Source organism: Schistocerca nitens, chromosome 2, assembly GCF_023898315.1.
Source record: "Schistocerca nitens isolate TAMUIC-IGC-003100 chromosome 2, iqSchNite1.1, whole genome shotgun sequence".
NCBI classification, from domain to species: domain Eukaryota; kingdom Metazoa; phylum Arthropoda; class Insecta; order Orthoptera; family Acrididae; genus Schistocerca; species Schistocerca nitens.
In genome coordinates, this window is record NC_064615.1 from 106,566,238 (window position 1) to 106,590,228 (window position 23,991).

The 23,991-nt window shown below is 44.5% G+C and overlaps 1 protein-coding gene across 1 annotated transcript in view; it reads right to left on the reverse strand.

Moving 5' to 3' along the window:
• Positions 1 to 23,991, reverse strand: part of LOC126234285 (ras-related and estrogen-regulated growth inhibitor-like) — a 204,977-nt gene that overhangs the window by 165,124 nt on the left and 15,862 nt on the right. The window contains exon 2 of the mRNA XM_049942971.1: positions 18,601 to 18,693. Coding sequence (XP_049798928.1) covers positions 18,601 to 18,682 — 82 coding nt within the window. The 5' untranslated portion in view covers positions 18,683 to 18,693. The remainder of the gene's footprint in view (positions 1 to 18,600; positions 18,694 to 23,991) is intronic.

Below are 23,991 nucleotides of genomic sequence, written 5' to 3' on the forward strand. Positions count from 1 at the left end.
GCCTAAGTTACACGACTCTTAGACATTTGCAACACATTCGCACTATTTTGTTATTTACCCTAGATGCAGACACATGGGGTACACTGTTTCCGTCCTGGGGGATACGCGGTGGTGACAGGAAGGGCATATGGCCATCCCTTCAGTTAAACATGTCAAATCCGATCGTAACCATGCAGACCCAGTGAAAACTGCGGGACAAAGGCCCAAGCAAAAGAAGAAGAAAATGTTGTTAGAACACTAAAATTATGCCAACATTCCCAATCATTTAAATAGCCCCACTAGGGTTACCTTTCAGAGTGAAAATTTAAAAGAAGTCACCACGACTTATAATGGTCCTTTGGACACTGCAAAAGGCTGGTCATGGTTCTTATTAGTGTATGTTATTATGATGGACATCATTGCATGCTCTGCAAAGTGTTCATATGCTCGTTACAAGGTTGTTAAAGATTTCTTGTAATAGGGCGTTCCATTCATCCATCAGCACGGCTGACAACTTTTGGGTGACTGTTGGTGCACGTCGACGTGCTGCACACGTCTCCCCAACGCGCCTACACTTGCTCGACAGGATTTAAGTCGAGGGAACGCATGGGCCAGTCCATACCCGAGTATCCCCTCGGTCCAAGAGCTCCTCGACCTGCCCTGTTCGGTGCGTCCCCGTCGTACGTAAGGTAAAGTCAGGACTGAATGCACCCCTGCAAAGAAGCACAGGGGGGGGGGGGGGTATATTGCTGCAATAACATTGACAGGTGAATCTACCATGTTCAAAGATTCGTAGGGCAGTGCGCCCATACTATGTTATGCCCCTCCATACCATAACACCTGGACCACGAAGTCGATCATGTTCGACTATCTGCTTGGATGCATTACATGTCCAGACCTCTCGCCGTGTGATGGTACGTAATTCATCCAGAAACATTCTCGAACATGATCGTTTTGGTAGCCCAGGTGTTATGGTCTGGGGAGGCATAATGTTGTAAGAGCGCACTGACATCCAAATCTTTGAGACGGGGTACTAACCGGTTAACACTGTTGTGACGCTTTACTCCTTCCCACGCGCGCCTATTCAAAAGTGCATCCGGCCATAACTTCATTTTTATGGATGATAATGCGCAACCGCGTCGGACATCGTCGGCGAATGGACTGGGTTACCCGTCGAGCACGTTTGGGATTCTTCGTAGAGATACACACCAGCGCTTCCCCATGCACCATTGACCGCCCAGCTGTTGTCAAACGCGCTAGTAGAGGAATGGAATGGCCTGTCGCAAGAACTGCTTACCGATCTTGTGGTGAGCATGGGAGTACGTTGCAGAGCATCTGTGATAAACACACTATATTGAGAACCGCGTCCTACCTTTTGTAATGTCCACGGGACCATCATAAATTACTGATACCGTAACGTAGTTACTATCATTGAATAAAATGGTTATTTCTGTTCTCATAATCGCGTTTTTCTTTCAGAACTTCCTGTACTGTTCGTAGCAGTTCCTTCTGAGGCTCAAGTTTCATCGAGCTATGATACTTCGCAGTGCGTAACTTAGATGTTTACTTTGTAATACGTTTAAAACATTTATTCTTTCCGAAGAAGATACCGTTAGTAGTATCGAAACCTGGTCAAGGCTTATTACAATGAAGTTTATGTAATCGATTCGCTGTATACATCATATAATGAAACACACATATACAGGGTGGTCCATTAATAGTGACTGGGCCAAGTATCTCACGAAATAAGCATCAAACGAAAAAACTACGAAGAATGAAACTCGTCTAGCTTGAAGGGGGAAACCAGATGGCGCAATGGTTGGCCCACTAGATGGCGCTGCCTTAGGTCAGACGGATGTCAACTCCGTTTTTTTAAATAGGAACCCCCATTTTTTTAATTACATATTTCGCTTTGTGATAGATGGCGCTGTAATAGTCACAAACGTATAAGTACGTGGTATCACGTAAGATTCCGCCAGTGCGGACGGTACTTGCTTCGCGATACATTACCCGTATTACTGCTCGGTATCCTGGGCGACATCATTCAAATGTCCCGACCGTTCGCCGGATAGTTACGTTATTTAAGGAAACAGGACGTGTTCAGCCACATGTAAAACGTCAACCACGACCTGCAACAAATGATGATGCCCAAGTAGATGTTTTAGCTGCAGTCACCGCTAATCCGCACATCAGTAGCAGACAAATTTCGCGATAATCGAGAATCTCAAAAACGCCGGTGTTGAGAATGCTACATCAACATAGGTTGCACCCGTACCATATTTCTATGCACCAGGAATTGCATGGTGACGACTTTGAACGTCGTGTACAGTTCTGCCACTGGGCACAAGAGAAATTACGGGACGATGACAGATTTTTTGCACGCGTTCTATTTAGCGTCATTCACCAACAGCGGTAACATAAACAGGCATAATATGCACTATTGGGCAACGGAAAATCCACGATGGCTGCGACAAGTGGAACATTAGCGACCTTGGCGGGCTAATGTATGGTGCGGCGTTATCGGAGGGAGGATAATTGGCCCCCATTTTGTCGATGGCAATCTAAATGGTGCAATGTAAGCTGATTTCCTACGTAATGCTCTACCGATGTTACTACAAGATGTTTCACTGCATGACAGAATGGCCATGTACTTACAGCATGATGCGTGCGGTTGAAGCGGTATTGAATAGCATACTTCATGACAGGTGGATTGGTCGTCGAAGCACCGTACCATGGCCCGCACGGTCACCGGATCTGACGTCCCCGGATTTATTTCTGTGGGGAAAGTTGAAGGATATTTGCTAACATGATCCACCGACAACGCCTGAAAACATGCGTCAGCGCATTGTCAATGCATGTGCGAACAATACGGAAGGCGAACTACACGATGTTGAGAGGAATGTCGTTAGACGTATTGCCAAATGCATTGAGGTTGACGGACATCATTTTGAGTATTTATTGGATTAATGTGGTATTTACAGGTAATAACGCTGTGACAGCATGCGTTCTCAGAAACGATAAGTTCACAAACGTACATGTATCACATTGGAACAACCGAAATAAAATGTTCAAACGTACCTACGTTCTTTATTTTAATTTAAAAAAACCTACCTGTTACCAACTGTTCGTCTAAAATTGTGAGCCGTATGTTTGTGACTATTACAGCTGCATCTATCACAAAACGTAAAAAGTAGTCGTACTGAAACATTCATATTTCTTTACGTTCTACACAAATATGTAATAAAAATGGGGGTTCCTATTTAAGAAAACGCAGTTGATATCCGTTTGACCTATGGCAGCGCCATCTAGCGCGCCATCCATAGCGCCATCTGGTTTCCCCCTTCAAGCTAGACGAGTTTCGTTCTTTGTAATTTTTTCGTTTGACGCTTATTTCGTGAGATATTTGGCCTGGTCACGATCAATGGACCTCCCTGTATTTCGTATACTGTAACACACACATATAACGGAAGCAAATCCTAATTCTGGAAATTGAAAATTTTTGTTATTGGCAACCTTGCGCAAACCTTTCGTAAACGTGCCGTCTAATAATTGGCAACCTTGCATAAACATTACATAAACATACTGTCTAAGGTCATAGTTGCGATGGCGAGTCCACGCGAAGAAAGATTTGAAGGGGAGCGTTCAGTAGTCCATTTCGTACTTCCGGAGAGTGTACAACCATCGGAAGTATTAAATATGCTCTCGGGTGAGCAAACAATAAGCAGTAGTTGCATGAAACGAACGAGTTTTTACGCGTGGGTGGAAAAGTTTAAAAGCGGCCTCAAAAGCGTAACTGAAGCGGTGACGAACTCGGCGATGCATGCTCGTTTCGATTGACTCATCCAAGAAGAACGATGACTTAAAGTTGAACAATTTGTAGGAAATTTGCAGCAAGTGCGGGCCGAACTCGCTCTATCACTCCAAATAAATTAAAATACGGTAAGACTTCTGTATGGTTTGTTCCAGTGACTTTAACGTTCATCGTAAAGAAGAGTAATTTCGCAACGCCCTGGGACCGAAAGCAATTTCAACAGCAAAGGTGATGAATGTTTGGATCTATTGTCCTATAAAATCATGTTAATGATGTTTTGTCGGAGTGCCCACGGGAGCGGTTCGATATTTCCTTTTTTTAATTTTTTATTTATTTATTTTTTTTATTGCGAGGAGCAGCGCTCTGATTGCACATGGCTTATACTGCTCAGACATGACTGGGAAGCAAGTCAAAATGTTTAGTAGTGGTACAGGGTACCCTCCGCCACGCACCGTAAGGTGGCTTGCGAATTATCTATGTAATAATGCTCGGTGTCACGGCTGACACTGCAAACCGGAGCGAGGATGGTGGCCAGCTGCTTGTAGACCTTCGGATTGTTGATCCGATGAAAGACGCGTTGTGTGGCATCAAGTTCAAAGACATCGAACAGGTAAAGAAAAAAGTACGAAACTAGTTTCGATATCAAAGTAATGAATACTTCGCTGAGGGGATAAGACTAGTAAAAAGATGGGACAATTGCGTGGAATTTGGTAGTGATTATTGGTGCATTCCTTTTAGATCCATCGATCGTCAGCTTCGCTTGAGACTCCTTGAGCAGTCTGTCATCGCGAGAAGGCAGGCGGGGCAAGATGGAGGGTCTTCTTAAGCCGTGCGCAAGCTCGGATTGTGTGGTTTGTAATAGCTGCGGACTGGCCGGAGCGCGCGCCATGCTGGTGTGTGGCTGCCATCTTGGACGCCAGACGTGAACCTTCCTGAGCCAGCGCGGTGCAAGCCAGAGGCACCTGAGGAGGGGTAGCGCTGTTGTCGCCATGAACGAGGACGAACACCGCAGAACAGACCCGCGTCTGAACGAGGAAGGGCGTGGTGCCGGGCGTGATTCAAATGGTTCAAATGGCTCTGAGCACTATGCGACTTATCTTCTGAGGTCATCAGTCGCCTAGAACTTAGAACTAATTAAACCTAACTAACCTAAGGACATCACACACATCCATGCCCGAGGCAGGATTCGAATCTGCGACCGCAGCGGTCGCTCGGCTCCAGACTGTAGCGCCTAGAACCGCACGGCCACTCCGGCCGGCGCCGGGCGTGGTCCCTGCATTAAGCCGAGGGCCGTCTTGTTGATCTGTAGTTGGTGAGTATGTGCCGGATTTTTCTGTTTCCTGTAAACACAACGTTGCCTCCGGCTGTTACTTTGACCGTCGACACAGACAAGTTCAAGTGCCATTGTACAGACTGTGTACGCGGTCGGCTGTGGTGCCACTCGGCTTTAAGTCCTCCAAAGAAAAGTAAAAATCCAGCTTACGTCGCAAAAGTTCTGTTCCATAGACTGAGTGCCTGTCTCATGATCGTTAGGACACTTACTGAGACCGTGATTCCATTGAGTATTAAACTGTCCACTATAGTTGTTTTATATTGCATAACACTGAATCACTTTCAGATTACAGAAGTAACGGGCAAGGCGAAGTTTAGGTTCCGGTTTATTGGTGGAATTCTGAAGCGATGCAGCCCTTCAACAAAGGTAATTGCTTACAATACGTTAGTTCGTCCAGTCTTAGAGTATTGTTCGTCTGTATGTGACCCTTACCAGTTGGGTCTGATTCAAGAGATTGAGAAGGTCCAAAGAAGAGCGGCAAGATTTATGACTGGTACATTTAGCCATCGAGAGAGCGTTACAAATCCCATAAAAAGTTTGAAGTGGGACACACTTGCAGATAGACGACGCGCTAAAGGGAAGGGGCTGCTCACTAAATTCAGAAATCCGATCTTCGCCGAGGATGTAGAGCATATATTATTACCACCAACTTTCAAATCGCGTAATGATCACCATACAAAGATAAGGGAAAATGGAAATTGTACTGAGGCGTTCAGATGGTCGTTTTCGTCTCGCGCGATGCGCCAATGGAACAGAGGGGGCGGGGTGGGGGGACAAGTGACTTTGGCGCGAATTGTGCCCTCCGCCACACACCGCTTGGTGGCTGGAGGAGTATATATGTAGATGTAGATACGTACGTGCCAGTTCTTGTGAGACACGGCAGAGGAAGTGCACGTGATTTGCTTCAGTATTAAACCGTGCACTATTACCTTACTGCGTTTGCCAAAATTGAATTGCTATTTACGAGCCATTTATTGTTAGGCATGTTACAGGAAGATTCTTGACGTACATTGTTTTCTTCAGTACCACTATGTACACTATTACATTTTTTGCATCTGCTAAAACTAAGTCATTTATGGTATTTATGAGCATTTCTTGTGAAGCACGGTAGAGGAAGAATTCGGTGCATATGATTGCTTTATCATGGCATGTATGCTTACCGCTTTATTTTTCTCTGTTACAGAGGATGAATTGTCTATTGTGTAGTGTAAGGCGTCCCAGTGCAGGGTGTGGCTCACGGGCATGTTTTACTTGAATGCTGGTTACGAAGGTTGGCTTCAGCCTGGTATGCTGCGATCACGAGCAACTGCCGCTGCTACGTTTTCCTTAATTATTACTACGGTAACATCTACATCTACATCTACATCCATACTCCGCAAGCCACTTATCAGTGTGTGCCGGAGGGTACCTTGAGTACCTCTATCGGTTCTCCCGTCTATTCCAGTGTCGTATTGTTCGTGGAAAGAAAGATTGTCGGTATGTCTCTGTGTGGGGTCTAATCTCTCTGATTTTATCCTCATGGTCTCTTCACGAGATATACGTTGAGGGGACCAATATACTGCTTGACTCCTCGGGTAAGCATGTTCTCGAAACTTCAACAGAAGCCCGTACCGAGCTACTGAGCGTCTCTCTTACAGTCTTCCACTGGAGTTTATCTATCATCTCCGTAACGCTTTCGCGATTACTAAATGATCCTGTAACGAAGCGCGCTGCTCTCCGTTGGATCTTCTCTATCTCTTCTATCAACCCTATCTGGCACGGATCCCACACCGGTGAGCAGTATTCAAGCAGTGGGCGAAAAAGTGTACTGTAACATCTTGTCTATGAGTTCTGTATCTTGCTCTGGCCAGATCACTAAAGTTATTCCTGAACATTTTGGGCAGCGCCTTAATTAAACTGTCAGTTGCGCTTTAACGATTTCAACAATTTACTTGTCTTTTCAATTTAAATTTTTTTTTTTGCAGTTATTCGTTGCGTTAAAGATTTTAACCAGTCCACTTAATTTGAATTTAAAATCTATGTTAGTAAATGTCAATTGTGTTCAGAAATGTTGGTCAATTTACATGTCTTTAAATTTAAACTATTTTATTTGCAATTATCTTAAAGATTTCTGATTGGATAAAAAAATTTTGTGACTGCAGTTATCAATTACATCTTAAAGATTTCTGGCTAATTAACTTGTTCTCTCCTGTAGCTATGTTGTTCAAGTACTAATGTAGGCAAGTATTTGACTTTCAGTAAATGATTATAAGTAAAATCGTAAGGCCAAAACCCAGTGACATATCAGCTATAGATCCCTGTATCCAAGGTTTCCTGCTCAGCCGCACTTGGTGCACATCAGTTACGTGAAAAAATACAAAAATCGTTTTGACTTAATAAACCGCAGCTATTTGTTTGGTTATTGAATGATACTCGTAGTGGCCGGCCGCTGTGGCAGAGCGGTTCTAAGCGCTTCAGTCCGGAACAGCGCTGCTGCTACGGTCGCAGGTTCGAATCCTCCCTCGGGCATGGATGTGTGTGACGTCCTTAGGTTAGTTAGGTTTAAGTACCGGGTGATCAAAAAGTCAGTATAAATTTGAAAACTTAATAAACCACGGAATAATGTAGATAGAGAGGTAAAAATTGACATACATGCCTGGAATGAATTGGAGTTTTATTAGAACCAAAAAAAACTAGGTTCACAAAATGTCCGACAGATGGCGCTGGACAGCAAAACGTCAGTGACTGCGCATAACAATCGTGTATAAAAGGAGCTGAAATGAGAGAGACAATCAGATGCGCCAGCAGTCGCAGCATGTTGACGTTTCCTGAAAAGGCGCTTTTAGTGAAGCTGTATTATCAGAATGGGGAATGTGCTGGTTCAGCGTTACGATCCTATCGCCATAGCAAGGGGATTCGAACGGGTAAAGGTCCGTTGACAAATGCAGCTGTGGCGAGAATGATTTCAAAGTTCGAAGCCACGGGTTGTTTAGACGATACACCCCGTGGTGGCCAACCGAGCACAAGGCGTAGTGCTGCTGAGATAGTTCAGGAAGAAATGGAGACTGTAGCGTATTCGTCTATGGACGGGGAAGTCAGCGCTCGTGCAGTCGCACGTCGCACCGGCATTCCATACACTACTGTTTGGTTGGCACTGGGGCGTACCCTCCGATGCTATCCGTACAATATCCATCTGCATCATGAACTGTTACCTGGCGATTTAGTGAAGCGCAGGGCATTTGCGGTGTGGGCGTTTCAAAAGATGACGGAAGATGACGATTGGTTGAGTAACATGTTGTGGACCGACGAAGCTCATATCTCGCTCTGAGGGTCTGTCAACGCCCACAACTCCAGAATTTGGGCTACCAAAAATCCTAGAACTGTCGTGGAAACTCCATTTCACGACGAGAAAGTCACGATATGGGTTGGATTTACCACATCTACCGTTATCGGACCTTTTTTCTTCGAGGAAATGCGTGATTCTGGTTTTGTAACTGCTAGCGTGACGGTTGAGAGGCACGCCGATATGTTACAGAATCGCATCATCCCCAGCCTGACTGATAAACAACTGCTGTAACGTACTATGTTTGTGCAGGATGGCGCTCCACACCATATTGCTAGACGCGTGAAAGGTCTCTTACGCGCATCGTTTGGTGATGATCGTGTGCTCAGCCGCCACTTTTGTCATGCTTGACCTCCCAGGTCCTCAGACCTCAATCCGTGCGATTATTGGCTTTGGGGTTACCTGAAGTCGCAAGTGTATCGTGATTGACCGACATCTCTAGGGATACTGAAAGACAACATCCGACGCCAATGCTTCACCATAACTCCGGTCATGCTTTACAGTGCTGTTCACATTATTCCTCGACTACAGCTATTGTTGAGGAATGATGGTGGACATATTAAGAATTTACTGTAAAGAACATCATCTTTGCTTTGTCTTACTTTGTTATGCTAATTATTGCTATTCTAATCAGATGAAGCGCCATCTGTTGGAAATTTTTTGAACTTTGGTATTTTTTTGGTTCTAAGAAAACCCCATGTCATTCCAAGCGTGTGTGTCAATTTGTACTTCTCTATCTACATTATTCCGTGATTAGTTCAGTTTTCAAATTGATACTGACTTTTTGATCACCTGGTAGTTCTAAGTGTAGGGGACTGATGACCTCAGATGTTAAGTCCCATAGTGTTTAGAGCCATTTGAACCTTTTTTTTTTTAACTCGTAGTAAAACTAGCGACCCTGTACATGTTGGACAAACAAAGAGAGAGTAGTGTTTTAGGAAAGAGTCCCTCCAGGTTCACAGAGCTCTTGTAGGCCGTAGGTGTAGAGGTTTACGGAAGACACGTGGCCTGGGCGAGGTGCCAGGAAGTGGCCCCCGGGCCAGCGTTGCTGGAAGCGTCCGCCGTGTTGTGGACGGCGGTTGGCAGGAAGCGGCAGGTGGCGGCTTGGCAGAGGCTCAAGTGTGGCTCTGGGGCGGGCCGCGCCGCGTAGTCTCCCATTCACGCGAATATCCGCCTCGTGCTTAAATGCCCGGCGTGCGGCAGAGTCCTTGACAGTGATCGTTCATCTCAATGTCGCTAGTTGTGTAAAGGAAAAAAAGGTGCAACATCCACAAGGACAAGATCATTTTATTGATTAGTGTGGAGACTGGTTGTTCATCACAGGAGCGGTATATGATATCGAATGAAACAGGCATGTCACAGTAAAGGGTCCAAGACAGTCGCATCAAAAGACACTGTGCCTCCTCTGGAGGTAACGCAGATGTCTGTTCTCGTATGCAAACGAACGTAAAGGTGCCTGCGGTAGACTGTCCCAAGCATGGTTCTTGCTGGGCCTGGAGAACTACAGAGTTCCCTCTTCCTCAAGCCCCTTACGTGTTCAATTGGCGAGGGATTTGGCGATCTTGCTGGTCAGAGCTGTGGTTGTACACTACGAAGAGCACTTTGCGTCACAACCGTCTGCGGACGTGCGTTGTCCTGCTGAAAAAGCACATTTCTTTCCTGTTGAAGAAATGGCACTAGAACGAGTATGCAGGGATAGGCATCTCACCAGGTCTACCTCATAAACTTGTTCGTCACCCGCATACGAAAGGAGCCTACTCTTATCATTTAACACCACAGTAGCTGTGCTTTGATGGTGTCAGGTACAGTGGTAACCGTGATCTCGTCTGGCTGCAAGCAGACGGTCCCCAGTGATTCCTGATGACACAGCAAGTTGAATAAATGCTCAGATTTTGTCCGTGAATGGTGTCGGTTGGACGCCGCTGTTCGCACAATGCGTCGATCTAGACTTGCATCTGTGCTACGCTGACGTCCAGAAGCTAGTCTACAGGTGTGGGAATGTTCCACAGACCACTGTTGAAAGCTGTAACGCAGCACCGATACATTATGCCCAACATGGGCAACAGTTCCTCGATACATCCATACAGGTTTCCATAGGCAAATACTGTTCACTTCTAAACTCAGCACAGAAGTTGTCTGCAGAGTGAAAAAAAGGAGGGTGCACAAAAACGCCTCTTAAGCACCACCTGATCGTCGTTAACAGTGACAAATTAATCACTAACACTACAGGCCCTATGTATGCAGAAATTACACCCTGGAGCCACCGACTACCGTCGTTGAGGGTGTTGCAATTCTGGCAGTGTATAAAGCGAGAAGATGCAAACGATATCCTGCGAACCACGGATGAAGAGCAGCAAGTGGATTCCATTTTCTTAGGTCTCCAGAAAGTGCTTGACTCAGTGCCCCACTACAGGCTGTTAAAGACGGCCCGAGCATATACGGAATAGGCTCGAAACCTTCTTCAGTGATAAATTCCAGTGCGTTGGCTTGGACGGTGAGTGATCATGAGAGCCGTGCCACGCGGAATGGCCGCGCGGTTTGGGGTGCCTTGTCACGGACTGCGCCGCCTCTCCCGCCAGAGGTTTGAGTCCTCCCTCGGGCATCGGTGTGTGTGTTATTCTTAGCATAAGTTAGTTCAAGTAGTGTGTAAGGCCAGCGACCGATGACCTCAGCAGTTTCGTCCCTTAGGAATTCACACACATTTGAACATTTGCTCATCAGAGACGAGGATATTTGTGGAAATCTATAAGGCTCGATGTACAGTTATGTATAGTGTATGGGAATGTGTCGTAATTAGGTGACTGTAGAAGGATACAAGGTGATTTAGAAGTTGTATCTGGAGTGATCAAAGCCAGCTTGGTATAAATGTAGAGAAATGTTAGTTAATGCAGATGTGTAGTAAAAAAACCCTGCAAGGTTCGAATACAATATTGGTGGTGTGCTGCTTGACACAGTCACGACAGCTAAATGTATAGGAGTCACGTTGCAAAGCGGTATGAAATGGAACCAGTACGTAAGGTCGGTTGTTGGGGAGACTACGATTTACTGCAAAATTTCAGGAAAGTGTAGCTCATCTATAATGGAGGTCAGGTATATAAAACAAATAATGCCATGTGGCATGCGCGGCTGGGAAACCCCAAAGGGCAGGTTCATTCCCTGTGCTCCGCCCCCGTAGCGGCCTTTCCTCCGCAAAATATGAGAAGCATGTGCGGAAGAATATCTGTTACGTGTAGGTGACTGTAATGGCTGTGTGTGAATTGAAATTTCATGCTCATCTTGAACGTAATGGAAGAAGGGAGAGGGTGGAATATGGTGCCGGCACATAGTCTACTCCTCTCAAAAAACTCCAAGGGTGCCGTCGAGCTTAATGTCCCCATCCGACAGATGGATCACCATGAAATGTGTGAGATGCCCTCACTTCAAATGGTTCAAATGGCTCTGAGCACTATGGCACTTAACATCTGTGGTCATCAGTCCCCTAGAACTTAGAACTACTTAAACCTAACTAACCTAAGGACATCACACACATCCATGCCCGAAGCAGGATTCGAACCTGCGACCGTAGCGGTCGCGCGGTTCCGGACTGAGCGCCTAGAACCGCTAGACCACCGCGGCCGGCCTGCCCTCACTTCTCTGGACATTTAACCCAGGACGCAGGCGCTATGTCTGCTGATCAGAAACTTCACGCCACCACCTCTCCTCCCCTTGCCGTCCGAATAATGGAAGCCAAAATTTCATTCATCACTGGGATTAGAACCGGCTTCCTGCCGAGTCGAATGCCACCGCACACGCCTGTGTTAGTGACATCTGCTACGGAGGCCGCAAGGGCGACACGTTCTTGAGTACTGCTCGAGTGATTAGGCGCCCGTCAGTTTGGATTAAAAAGGAAGAGAGTGAACCAACACAGAGGCAGGTTGCTAGACTTGTTACAGGCAGGCTCGATCAACAGGCGGGTATTGTTTTAGAATACTGCGCGGTGTGGGATCCTTACCAGATAGGACTGACGGAGTACATCGAAAAATTTCAAAGAAAGGCAGCACGTTTTGTATTATCGCGAAATATGGGAGAGAGTGTCACACAAATGGTACAGGATTTTGGCTGGAAATTCTTAAAAGAAAGGCGTTTTTCGTTGCGACTTAATCTTCTCACGTAATTGCAATCACCAACTTTCTCCTCAGAATGCGAAAATATTTTGTTGAGACCGACATACATACGGGGGAATGATCACCACGATAAAATAAGGGAAACCAGAGCTCGTACGGAAAGATATAGGTGTTCATTCTTTCCACGGCCTATACGATATTGGAACAATAGAGAATTGAGAAGGTGGTTCGATGAACCCTCTGCCAGGCACTTGAATGTGATTTGCATAGTATCCATGTAGATGTAGACATTGTGAATTCAAAGTGGGACCCTTGGAGGGAAGAAGACGTTCTTTGTGGAACGCTGTTTAGAAAATTTAGATAATCATCATTTGAGGCTTGACTACGGAAGGATTCCAAAGAGGCCAATGTGCATTTCACGTAACGACCGCGAAGACGACGTAAGAGAAATTAGGGCTCGTCTAGAGGCATGTAGACAGTCGTTATTCCGTTGTTCCATGTGCGAGTGGAACAGCTTCTCCCGGCTTTTTACCCGATCGAACAGTTCACTGGCGTACTGCCGTCCACAGTGGACGCAGTGGACGCTGAGAGCGGAGGGAACGGGTTGTGGAATGAGGTTATGTAACTTAGCCGCTCCCGCTCAGGAGCTCAGTTCATCAACGCACCTGACGATGGGACATGTGTGATCGTCAAGATATTGTGCCCGCTGGAGACAATGGACCGGCAGTACACCTGTGGACTGTTCGATCAGGAAACAGAATGATTAATAACCGTTCAAGGTACTTTCCGGAAAGCACCATATCGTTGCTTGCGGAGTATGTGCGTAGAAGTCGATGTAGAAACAGTACTTGGGTAGCGTCATGCGCGGTGAAAACACAACCGGAGCAAAGCAGGGGATGTTGAGTAGACAAAAACGTTTCACATAAAAAGAGTAACTGCAAGCCGACCAACAAGGGCAGATCACATGCTGTACGCCGAAAATACAGCAGTAAACATAGAAAATATTTATAAAACCTGCATCAGATATGGAAATCATACAGCGACAGAAAAGTAAGAACGTGTTATAAAGCTATTCACACAATACAATATCTCGAACCAAGTAATACACATGCAATAACATTTTGTAATGTTACGTAACGGTGCTAATTTCGCATGTTTTAGAATAAAGAAAAACCACTGCTGATGGCGATATTGTAGCTGAATCCTGTCTGGGGAAGAAAGTGACCAAAAATGTTTGCACCATGGCGGACCCATGGCTAAGCAGGGATGGCTAGAGGACAAATGTAAGGATGTAGAGGCTTGTCTCACTAGGGGTAAGATAGATACTGCCTACAGGAAAATTAAAGAGACCTTTGGAGAGAAGAGAACCACTTGTATGAATATCAAGAGCTCAGATGGAAACCCAGTTCTAAGCAAAGAAGGGAAGGCAGAAAGGTGGAAGGAGTATATAGAGGGTTTATACAAGGGCGATGTACTTGAGGACAATATTATGGAAATGGAAGAGGATGTAGATGAAGATGAAATGGGAGATAAGATACTGCGTGAAGACTTTGACAGAGCACTGAAAGACCTGAGTCGACAAAACTCTACCATCTGGTGAGCAAGATGTATGAGACAGGCGAAATACCCACAGACTTCAAGAATAATATAATAATTCCAATACCAAACAAAGCAGGTGTTGACAGATGTGAAAATTACCGAACTATCAGTTTAATAAGTCACAGATGCAAAATACTAACACGAATTCTTTACAGACGAATGGATAAACTGGTAGAAGCGGACCTCGGGGAAGATCAGTTTGGATTCCGTAGAAATGTTGGAACACGTGAGGCAATACTAACCTTACGACTTATCTTAGAAGAAAGATTAAGAAAAGGCAAACCTACGTTTCTAGCATTTGTAGACTTAGAGAAAGCTTTTGACAACGTTAACTGGAATACTCTCTTTCAAATTCTGAAGGTGGCAGGGGTAAAATACAGGGAGCGAAAGGCTATTTACAATTTGTACAGAAACCAGATGGCAGTTATAAGAGTCGAGGGGCATGAAAGGGAAGCAGTGGTTGGGAAAGGAGTGAGACAGGGTTGTAGCCTCTCCCCGATGTTATTCAATCTGTATATTGAGCAAGCAGTTAAGGAAACAAAAGAAAAATTCGGAGTAGGTATTAAAATTCTTGGAGAAGAAGTAAAAACTTTGAGGTTCGCCGATGACATTGTAATTCTGTCAGAGACAGCAAAGGACTTGGAAGAGCAGTTGAACGGAATGGACAGTGTCTTGAAAGAAGGATATAAGATGTACATCAACAAAAGCAAAACGAGGATAATAGAATGTAGTCAAATTAAATCGGGTGATGCTGAGGGGATTAGATTAGGAAATGAGACACTTAAAGTAGTAAAGGAGTTTTGCTATTTAGGGAGTAAAATAAGTGATGATGGTCGAAGTAGAGAGGATATAAAATGTAGACTGGCAATGGCAAGGAAATCGTTTCTGAAGAAGAGAAATTTGTTAACATCGAGTATAGATTTAAGTGTCAGGAAGTCGTTTCTGAAAGTATTTGTATGGAGTGTAGCCATCTATGGAAGTGAAACATGGACGATATCCAGTTTGGACAAGAAGAGAATAGAAGCTTTCGAAATGTGGTGCTACAGAAGAATGCTGAAGATAAGGTGGGTAGATCACGTAACTAATGAGGAGGTATTGAATAGGATTGGGGAGAAGAGAAGTTTGTGGCACAACTTGACAAGAAGAAGGGATCGGTTGGTAGGACATGTTTTGAGGCATCAAGGGATCACAAATTTAGCATTGGAGCGCAGCGTGGAGGGTAAAAATCGTAGAGGGAGACCAAGAGATGAATACACTAAGCAGATTCAGAAGGATGTTGGTTGCAGTAAGTACTGGGAGATGAAGAAGCTTGCACAGGATAGAGTAGCATGGAGAGCTGCATCAAACCAGTCTCAGGACTGAAGACCACAACAACAACAACAATGGCGGACTCACAATCCTATATTGCTTTATGCAAACAGGGACAAGTAGAAGGGTTTCTAAGTTACGATGAAGGGTAACAAGTAAAAGCCGGCCGGTGTGGCCGAGCGGTTCTAGGCGCTTCAGTCTGGAACCGCGCGACCGCTACGGTCGCAGGTTCGAATCATGCCTCGGGCTTGGATGTGTGTGATGTCCTTACGTTAGTTAGGTTTAAGTAGTTCTAAGTTCTAGGGGACTGATGACCTCAGATATTAAGTCCCATAGTGCTCAGCGCCAACTTGATCCATAATAAGTAAAAGATAAAGGATAGTGAGAAACTGGACAACCACTAAACAACAGGCTTATTGAATACTACAATATAATGGCATTCATGCAGGAGCTGGCCAACCTCAGTCTTCGGTAGACGATCTCACCAATTTCATCCACCCTGTTTTGGGAACAGGGACTACACAGTTAAAGGGAATATTAAGACCAAACCACTCAATTTGACAATGTGTTTATTAAACAGAAGTTTGTGAAACGTAAAAGTCACGTTACAGAAGATATTTCGATCCAATCGCCTTCAGAACCATGGGCTCCCTTATAGCTGTCCAAATGTTGAACCACATAAGCTACAGAACACCGAAGACAAACAGAGCAAGAAGAGTATGTCGCAAGGAAACTATTCAACTTACATCTGAAGATTTAATGTTTACGACTCAAGTTTTTCAGTTCTTGCGGAAGCCCACTAAAAATGAAAGGCGCTGAATAGTAAATTGCGTAAGGATCTGTTATCCAAGTGCAGATAGTTTTCTGTACAGTTTTCACGGGATGGATGTCGCAGCTCCTTCTGAATTAGTCCACACTGTCTAAAAAAATACTACATAAGGATGAGAGACATGGTTCCGAGACACGTGAACAATAGATTACACGAAGCTCGTGCCTTGACACCGTCAATCCATCTGAGCGTCCTTTTGTAGATTACGAATATTATTGAGAACGCATAGAGTTTCATCAGACTGCAATACCACTGGAGATAACAGAGTGGAAGAAGTGAAAGTAAGCAGGCAATCATGTTTGTGACAGAGAGCGGATATTTTTCTTATAATGAAGAAAGCAGTATTCTCGTAGCTTATTTTTGCTGCCAAAATAAAGAAACATCACGATGACGCGCTGCACTTGTAGTCAGACCAGCGGTATACTTAGGGGAATGAATACATTTACTTCCTATAAGCAAAATACATTGCTTAGGGAAGACGTTAATGCCACGCGGGATTAGCCGAGCGGTCAAAGGCGCTGCAGTCATGGACTGTGCGGCTGATCCCGGCGGAGGTTCGAGTCCTCCCTCGGGCATGGGTGTCTGTGTTTGTCCTTTCGATAATTTAGGTTAAGTAGTGTGTAAGCTTGGGGACTGATGACCTTAGCAGTTGGGTCCCATAGGATTTCACACACATTTGAACTTTTTTGAAGACGTTAATAGTGACATACGGATTGCATGTTACATGGATAATGTACATGTTTCTGGTATTTAAACTGCTCACTAACAACAATAGAGAGGGCAGTTAGTCTTGCCTCCTACTACTCTGTCCAGTCACATTAATATAACCACCGCCTGTGTTCGACTTTAACGTGCAATAACCACTCGCAGACGGCAGTTGGCAGCAGTAGCAGAGGGCAGTACATAAAGCGTGTCGAAGTAAAGCGGAAAACAATGTAGTCGTTGTCGTAATGCAGAAACTGAGTAATTTATCTGACATCCCAAAGAGCATGATCGTTGGTTTTCAGGCCAAGGGTGGAATCATTTCCGAAATGGCTAAGTTTGTAAACTGAAGTATTCACCTAGCTAATATGAGCTATATTTTATGTTGCAAAAATGAAGAAATATCACATTCGCAGGCTGCAATTGTAGTCAAATCAGTTGTAATCACATCAGTGCTCGCCTGCTGAAGTGGTAAAAATATACTACCCAAAAATATACTACCCAACACCAACGCCGAGGCAACTGTGGTGATCCAAAGGCATGAACGACGGCTGTGGAGACGTGTACGGGCATATAAACGTGCAGCTGTTGAGCAGGTTACAGCCCGGATGAACCAAGGGGCTACCAACAGGGTCTCCTCAATGACCGTTCAGCAAACGTTGCTCCGTATGGGTCTCCGCAGCAGGCGTCTGGTTCATGTACTCATCTGGGTACTGTTCATCGGCGAAGCCCAGCCTAATGCCCACCAAAACTGTATCCACAACACTAACGCAATTCCCTCTAGTATAAAACAGTATAATCTACCTCATATTACTTACGTGTATACCGCTGTCTTCATTATAAACATAATCTCCATTGTCTGTGACGAACATGATGGCCTGCTTCCTTTCATTTCTTCCACTCTGCTATCTCCAGTGTGAATTTGCCGACAATACCGCAACTAGACGTCCACTAAGTGGCGATAGGTGGCCTTTTCAGATGAATCATGTTTTGTTATTCATCGGACTGAAGGCCGTTGGCGTGTAAGGCCCTACAACAACTGCGAGAACGGTCTACGCCGGAGGAGGAAGCATTATTTTTTTCTTGGCATTCTCTGGGGCACCTAGTCGTTCTGGAAGGCGCAATGAATCAACTCAAGTAATCATCTGTCCTTGTGGACAATGTTAACCCCCATATTCTGTTTATTTTTCCTCACCAAGTTGGCATCTACCAGCAGGACAATGCATCGTGTCACACAGTTCACAGTGTCCGTGCGTGATCCGAAGAGCACCAGGATGAGCTAAAGGCACTCCCATGGTTACCAACCTCACCCCCCCGCCCCCCCCCCGATTTAAGTCGAATCTAGAATCTGTGGGACCACATAGATCGGGCTCTTCGCGGCATGGGTCCTCAATCGTGAAACTTAGTGCAGCTGGCTAGCACTAGAGTCGGTATGGCTTCACATCTCTGTTGGTAACTTTCAGAACCTCATTGACACACTGCCTGCGCATCCACGCTTCAAAAGGTGACTGGACTGTGTAAGATTTTACTCTCCTGGCGTCAGAAGTGTGCAGATCGCCTCATTGTTAGTAAGTTTTATCATAGACATTCAACTCAACGGCCGGCCCAACTTACCAGACTTCCCGACATTGGTCTGCCCCAGAACAGCTAACCTCACACGGGGTGTGCTTGCACTCTTCTCTTCAGTAGTCTTCATTCTGGTGGGTTCTGGAACAAGAAGCATATTTCAGAAGAATACTTGAAGATAATACTCGAGATCGAATCCAACTACTTACAAAATGAGACTTTTATTTGTTATGTAACTCGTTTCATTGTGTAAGTCTTTACTTGATAATTAATTTGAGGCCAATGTATAGAGGAAAACGCTGTTGAAACTCCCTATATGCGCTCTGTATTTAGTTCGGCACCATAGGTGCATATATAATGGACAAGAATTAAGATGACAAGCAGATAAAGGCGACTGTGTCATCCAAGGTAGGTAGGCTCCTATAGAAGCAATTACAAAACTAAGTAAAGGAATACACTGACGATGGTAAAATAATATAGAAAACTGTGTGGTTAAAAGTGAAAGCAAATTGAAACCGTATTTAGTTGAATCTGTCGGTTTATTCATAGAAGTCGTTACTTGGTGGCTCTCTGTGTCTTTATAATTCACTGAAATGTTTCATGTCCCAAGGGACAGTAGCATGGAAAAACTGTACTATGGAAGGCACGCGTGTAGTATGTATAAATCACCTCAATGTTACCAGATCGTTCTTTTACTCGGGTAGTGATCGTACAGTGACTGGCGGTGTATTTTGATGGTGGATTTACTGTGGCACAAGCAGGATTATAGCGCAGAGTGGTAGCTCGTACTTGATGGACAGAGCTTTATATTCCGGGGAATGCAGAGCTCAAAGTGAAGAGAACATTCAGTCAGGATACACCATGGTATCGTCACAACGAAACCCTTTTGGCTACCAATTTCTGCATTATCACCGTAAATAATGACTCAAACATATGTCTCATTGTTTTTGGAAGTCCAGTCGCTATGGGGGCGAATTAGGGGATGAAATCTATTGTGAAAATATTTCACTAAGCAAACATTTTTGAAGCTACATCTACGAAAATTTGTATTTGGGTTCTCCGTTAGCAATCAATAAAAAAAAAAGAAAAATGCGCATATCAGTGTTCTCGGAAATTCAACCCCCAAAGCGGTGAAGTAGGGGGTTAAATGTTTTATAAAATATTAAAGCATTTGTAGAGCTAAATCTTTGAAATTAGTACTTCGCATCTCAGTTAGAAATGAAATACGTGTTTCACTGCTTTTGCGAATTCAATCCCTAAGGGCGTGGAATGGAGCCTAAGTTATTCACTGATTCGTCACCGCCAACATCAAACCGCCAAAGACAGAAACTTGAAATTTGGAGTGGTTGTCGATCTTATATTTCAGGCATCGCTTAAGAAAGAAATGTTCGAAATTCCACTCCTAACGGTGTGAAATATGGGATGAGCTAATAAGCCAGTTTTGAAGCTAGAACTACGAAAACTGTTATTTGGTCTCTCAGTCGCAAATAAAAATCTACCTGTTTCAGCATTTTTGGAAATTCAATCACTAAGGAGGTAAAATACTATGTGAAAGTCTATGAAAACTGGTATTTGATTTCTCGGTTAGAAATTAAAGAAAGATGTCTTTCACTGTTGTAGGAAATTCAGCCGCTAAGGCGGTGAAGTAGTGGATGAAAATTTTTAAGAAAATATTTCCTTATATTAAAGAAAAATTAAAGCTAAGTCTATAAGCGTTGGTATTCCACTTCTCAGTTAGATATAAAGAAATATGTGGTAGGGGATGAAAGTTTCTATGAAAATATTACCATAAGAACACAAAAGGCATGATTAACAAAAAACTTCGGTTAGAAGTACATTCGGAAAAAATCTTGCTTCTGTGGCCGTAATTAGCGTGAAAAGTTTAGAAGTTGTTGAAATTTGTGAACAACATAAAAAGTCGATTAAAGAAAAAAAAAAGTCTGTGCGAATCATACAGTCTACGCGAGCGAAGCAGCGGGCGCTAAGCTAGTGCTAGTACAATAATTCGATTATGACCATTTCGATAGTAAAACACATTGGTTCAGAAAAGAGTCGAAGAACGGGGTGTGGTGAAGTTAGCTTTGTCTCTAGACCAGAAACGTAGTATTCAAATCGACGAAGTTCGAAAAGTTGTGACGAAGACGAAGTTGTGGTAAGGAACATCGTGTAACAGTGAGTTGTTATCTGACGTCAGTAGGTACGGTAATAGAGTGTACCTGAGTAGAGAATCGTCTTTAAGCTATAGACAGTGCAGGGTGGGAAGAAACCTTGCACTAATAGCTGTGCGCAAATCGTGTTGAAAGATGAACCTGTGTTTTTCAGTGCTCAGACATCTACATCTAGACATAAGGAATCATAAACAGTCCGAAAAGCTTATGTGTTGCAGGGTACGATATACTGAGAAACAATTGTAAAGAAAAAATTTGATACAATGTACCGTTACTGAGTTAGTTAGCATTGAAATTAGCCAATCAGGCCGTTACGACCGCAAATTCAAGTGCCCCCGCCACATACAATAATTACTGTCACTTGATCTAACAGCGTACATGATAGCTCCCTTGACTGCTTGGGTTCGATCTTCACCATCACTTTTGTTCGGTTTTAGGAAACCAGACCAATAACACCTTTGACAACATCTTCTCTGGCGGGCCGCTTGAGTTAGCGCGCGCAGCAGCTTAATTGGCTAACTTACATGCTAATTAACACGGAATATTTTCTTAGCAATTATTTCTCAGCACAGCCTGCTCTCCAACACCTTTACAAGTTTTTCAGACTTTCCGATCACCCTGTATATACTCTGTAAGCCACTATACAGTGCATGGCAAAGAGTATTTCATAAAATTATTAACAATATTATGAGCTATGGCGCTAGTGTGCTGAGAAAGAACAAAATGTCAATTCTGCAGTCAACGCCACACTCCGCAGAAGCCAAGCACTAAGAGAGCGAAGCTACCTGCACCAGCGATTTCTGTGCTACCCGAGTGTAAAACTCTGGTCTCCGAGTGCAAAACTGCAGCGTGCCTGAATATTCACGCAGTATGCATCATTCGCCATGTGGCAGTCAGACAAAACATTTTCCCGACCTGTAAGTGATTAAGGAATATTTACCCAGTTTAAATTATAACCGTTATTTCATGAAATATAAGAAGTACGCAAGAAGTAACTGATCAGCACTCGACAGCAATACTTTATTAGGCTACACCTTTGAACCAGAATAATTAATTCCTTCGCGTAAAATACGAATATTGCAGTCTCCTTCGTGGTTTCGTTCCCGACAATAGTGTCAGAAAATTTAATGCTCCAAATACTTCGTGTGCTTTGTATCTTTACTGTATACATCCCGAAGGAAATTGACAAAGCATCTGCTAGGCTATTGTCAAAAATTCATCATCAGTTACCTCACGGCTGGCAGGTGTGGTCGAGCGGATCTAGGCGCTTCAGTCCGGAACCGCGCGACTACTACGGTCGCAGGTTCGAATCCTGTCTAGGGCATGGATGAGTGTGATGTCCTTAGGTTAGTTAGGTTTAAGTAGTTCTAAGTTCTAGAGAACTGATGACCTCAGATGTTAAGTCCCATAGTGCTCAGAGCCATTTGAGCCGAGTTACCTCACACATGTATCCGTCTTGTAAAATTAAACAAGATGTAGCAATCATAAGTGCTGATAAATTTCCTGAAAATAAGATATTTAGTGCTATATTCAAGGTGAAGCACCGAGAAGAAATGATGGGCTGTCACCCCATCGGCAGGTATATAAACGGCTAGAGTTGCAGTTCCCTGTTGTAAGTTCACTAGTGTTGTTCCTGTTTAGTTTTGTTACCAGGACTGGTAGGCATGAACAGCGTCAGAGGTGGAGTGGTTACAATGAAGGACACGGAGATGTCTAGTACTCCTGTGAGACAGCGTTATGAACACCGGGCAGAGTTTGAAAGGGGCAACACTGTGGGTCTCCATCTGATAGGCTGATCGAATCGTCCAATATATACATTAGTGGAGCATTCGGATGTACCAGTTTCTCGTCATCAGCCCCCTTGGTGATACTCGAGATGAGTAGGTCAAGTGCCTGCAGCGGGTTAGACACTCTCCCTTCCCTCATCATCTCCTACACGAACACGACACTGCCCTACGCAGACACGCATTACAATCGCCTACACTTTACCGGGTGATCAAAAAGTCAGTATAAATTTGAAAACTGAATAAATCACGGAATAATGTAGATAGAGAGGTACAAATGGACACACATGCTTGGAATGACATGAGGGTTTGTTAGAACCAAAAAAATACAAAAGTTCAAAAAATGGCCGACAGATGGCGCTTCCTCTGGTCAGAATAGCAATAATTAGCATAACAAAGTAAGATAAAGCAAAGATGATGTTCTTTACAGGAAAAGCTCAATATGTCCACCATCATTCCTCAACAATAGCTGTAGTCGAGGAATAATGTTGTGAACAGCACTGTGAAGCATCTCCGGAGTTATGGTGAGGCATTGGCGTCGGATGTTATCTTTCAGCATCCCTAGAGATGTCGGTCGATCACGATATACTTGCGACTTCAGGTAACCCCAAAGCCAATAATCGCACGCACTGAGGTCTGAGGACATGGGAGGCCAAGCATGACAAAAGTGGCGGCTGAGCACACGATCATCACCAAACGACGCGCGCAAGAGATCTTTCACGCGTCTAGCAATATGGGGTGGGGCGCCATCCTGCATAAACATCGTACGTTCCAGCAAGCCAGGCTAGGGATGATGTGATGTAACATATCGGCCTACCTCTCAGCCGTCACGGTAGCGGTTACAAAACCAGAATCACGCATTTCCTCGAAGAAAAAAGGCCATATAACGGTATATGTGGTAAATCCAACCCATACCGTGACTTTCTCGTCGAGCAATGGAGTTTCCACGACAGTTCTAGGATATTTGGTAGCCCAAATTCTGCAGTTGTGGGCGTTGACAGACCCTCGGAGCGTGAAATGAGCTTCGTCGGTCCACAACACGTTAATCAACCAATCGTGATCTTCCGCCAGCATTTGAAACGCCCACACCGCAAATTCCCTCCACTTCACTAAATTGCCAGGTAACAGTTCATGATGCCGATGGGTTTTGTACGAATAGCTTCGGAGGGTACACCCAGTGCCAACCAAACAGTAGTGTATGGAATGCCGGTGCGACGTGCGACTGCACGAGCGCTGACTTCCCCGTCCATAGACGAACCCGCTACAGTCTCCATTCCTTCCTGAACTGTCTCAGCAGCATTACGCCTTGTGCTCGGTTGGCCACTACGGGGTGTATCGTCTAAACAACCCGTGGCTTGGAACTTCGAAATCATTCTCGCCACAGCTGCATTTGTCAACGGACCTTTACTCGTTCGAATCCCCTTCCTATGGCGATAGGATCGTAACGCTGAACTAGCACAGTCCCCATTCTGAAAATACAGCTTCAC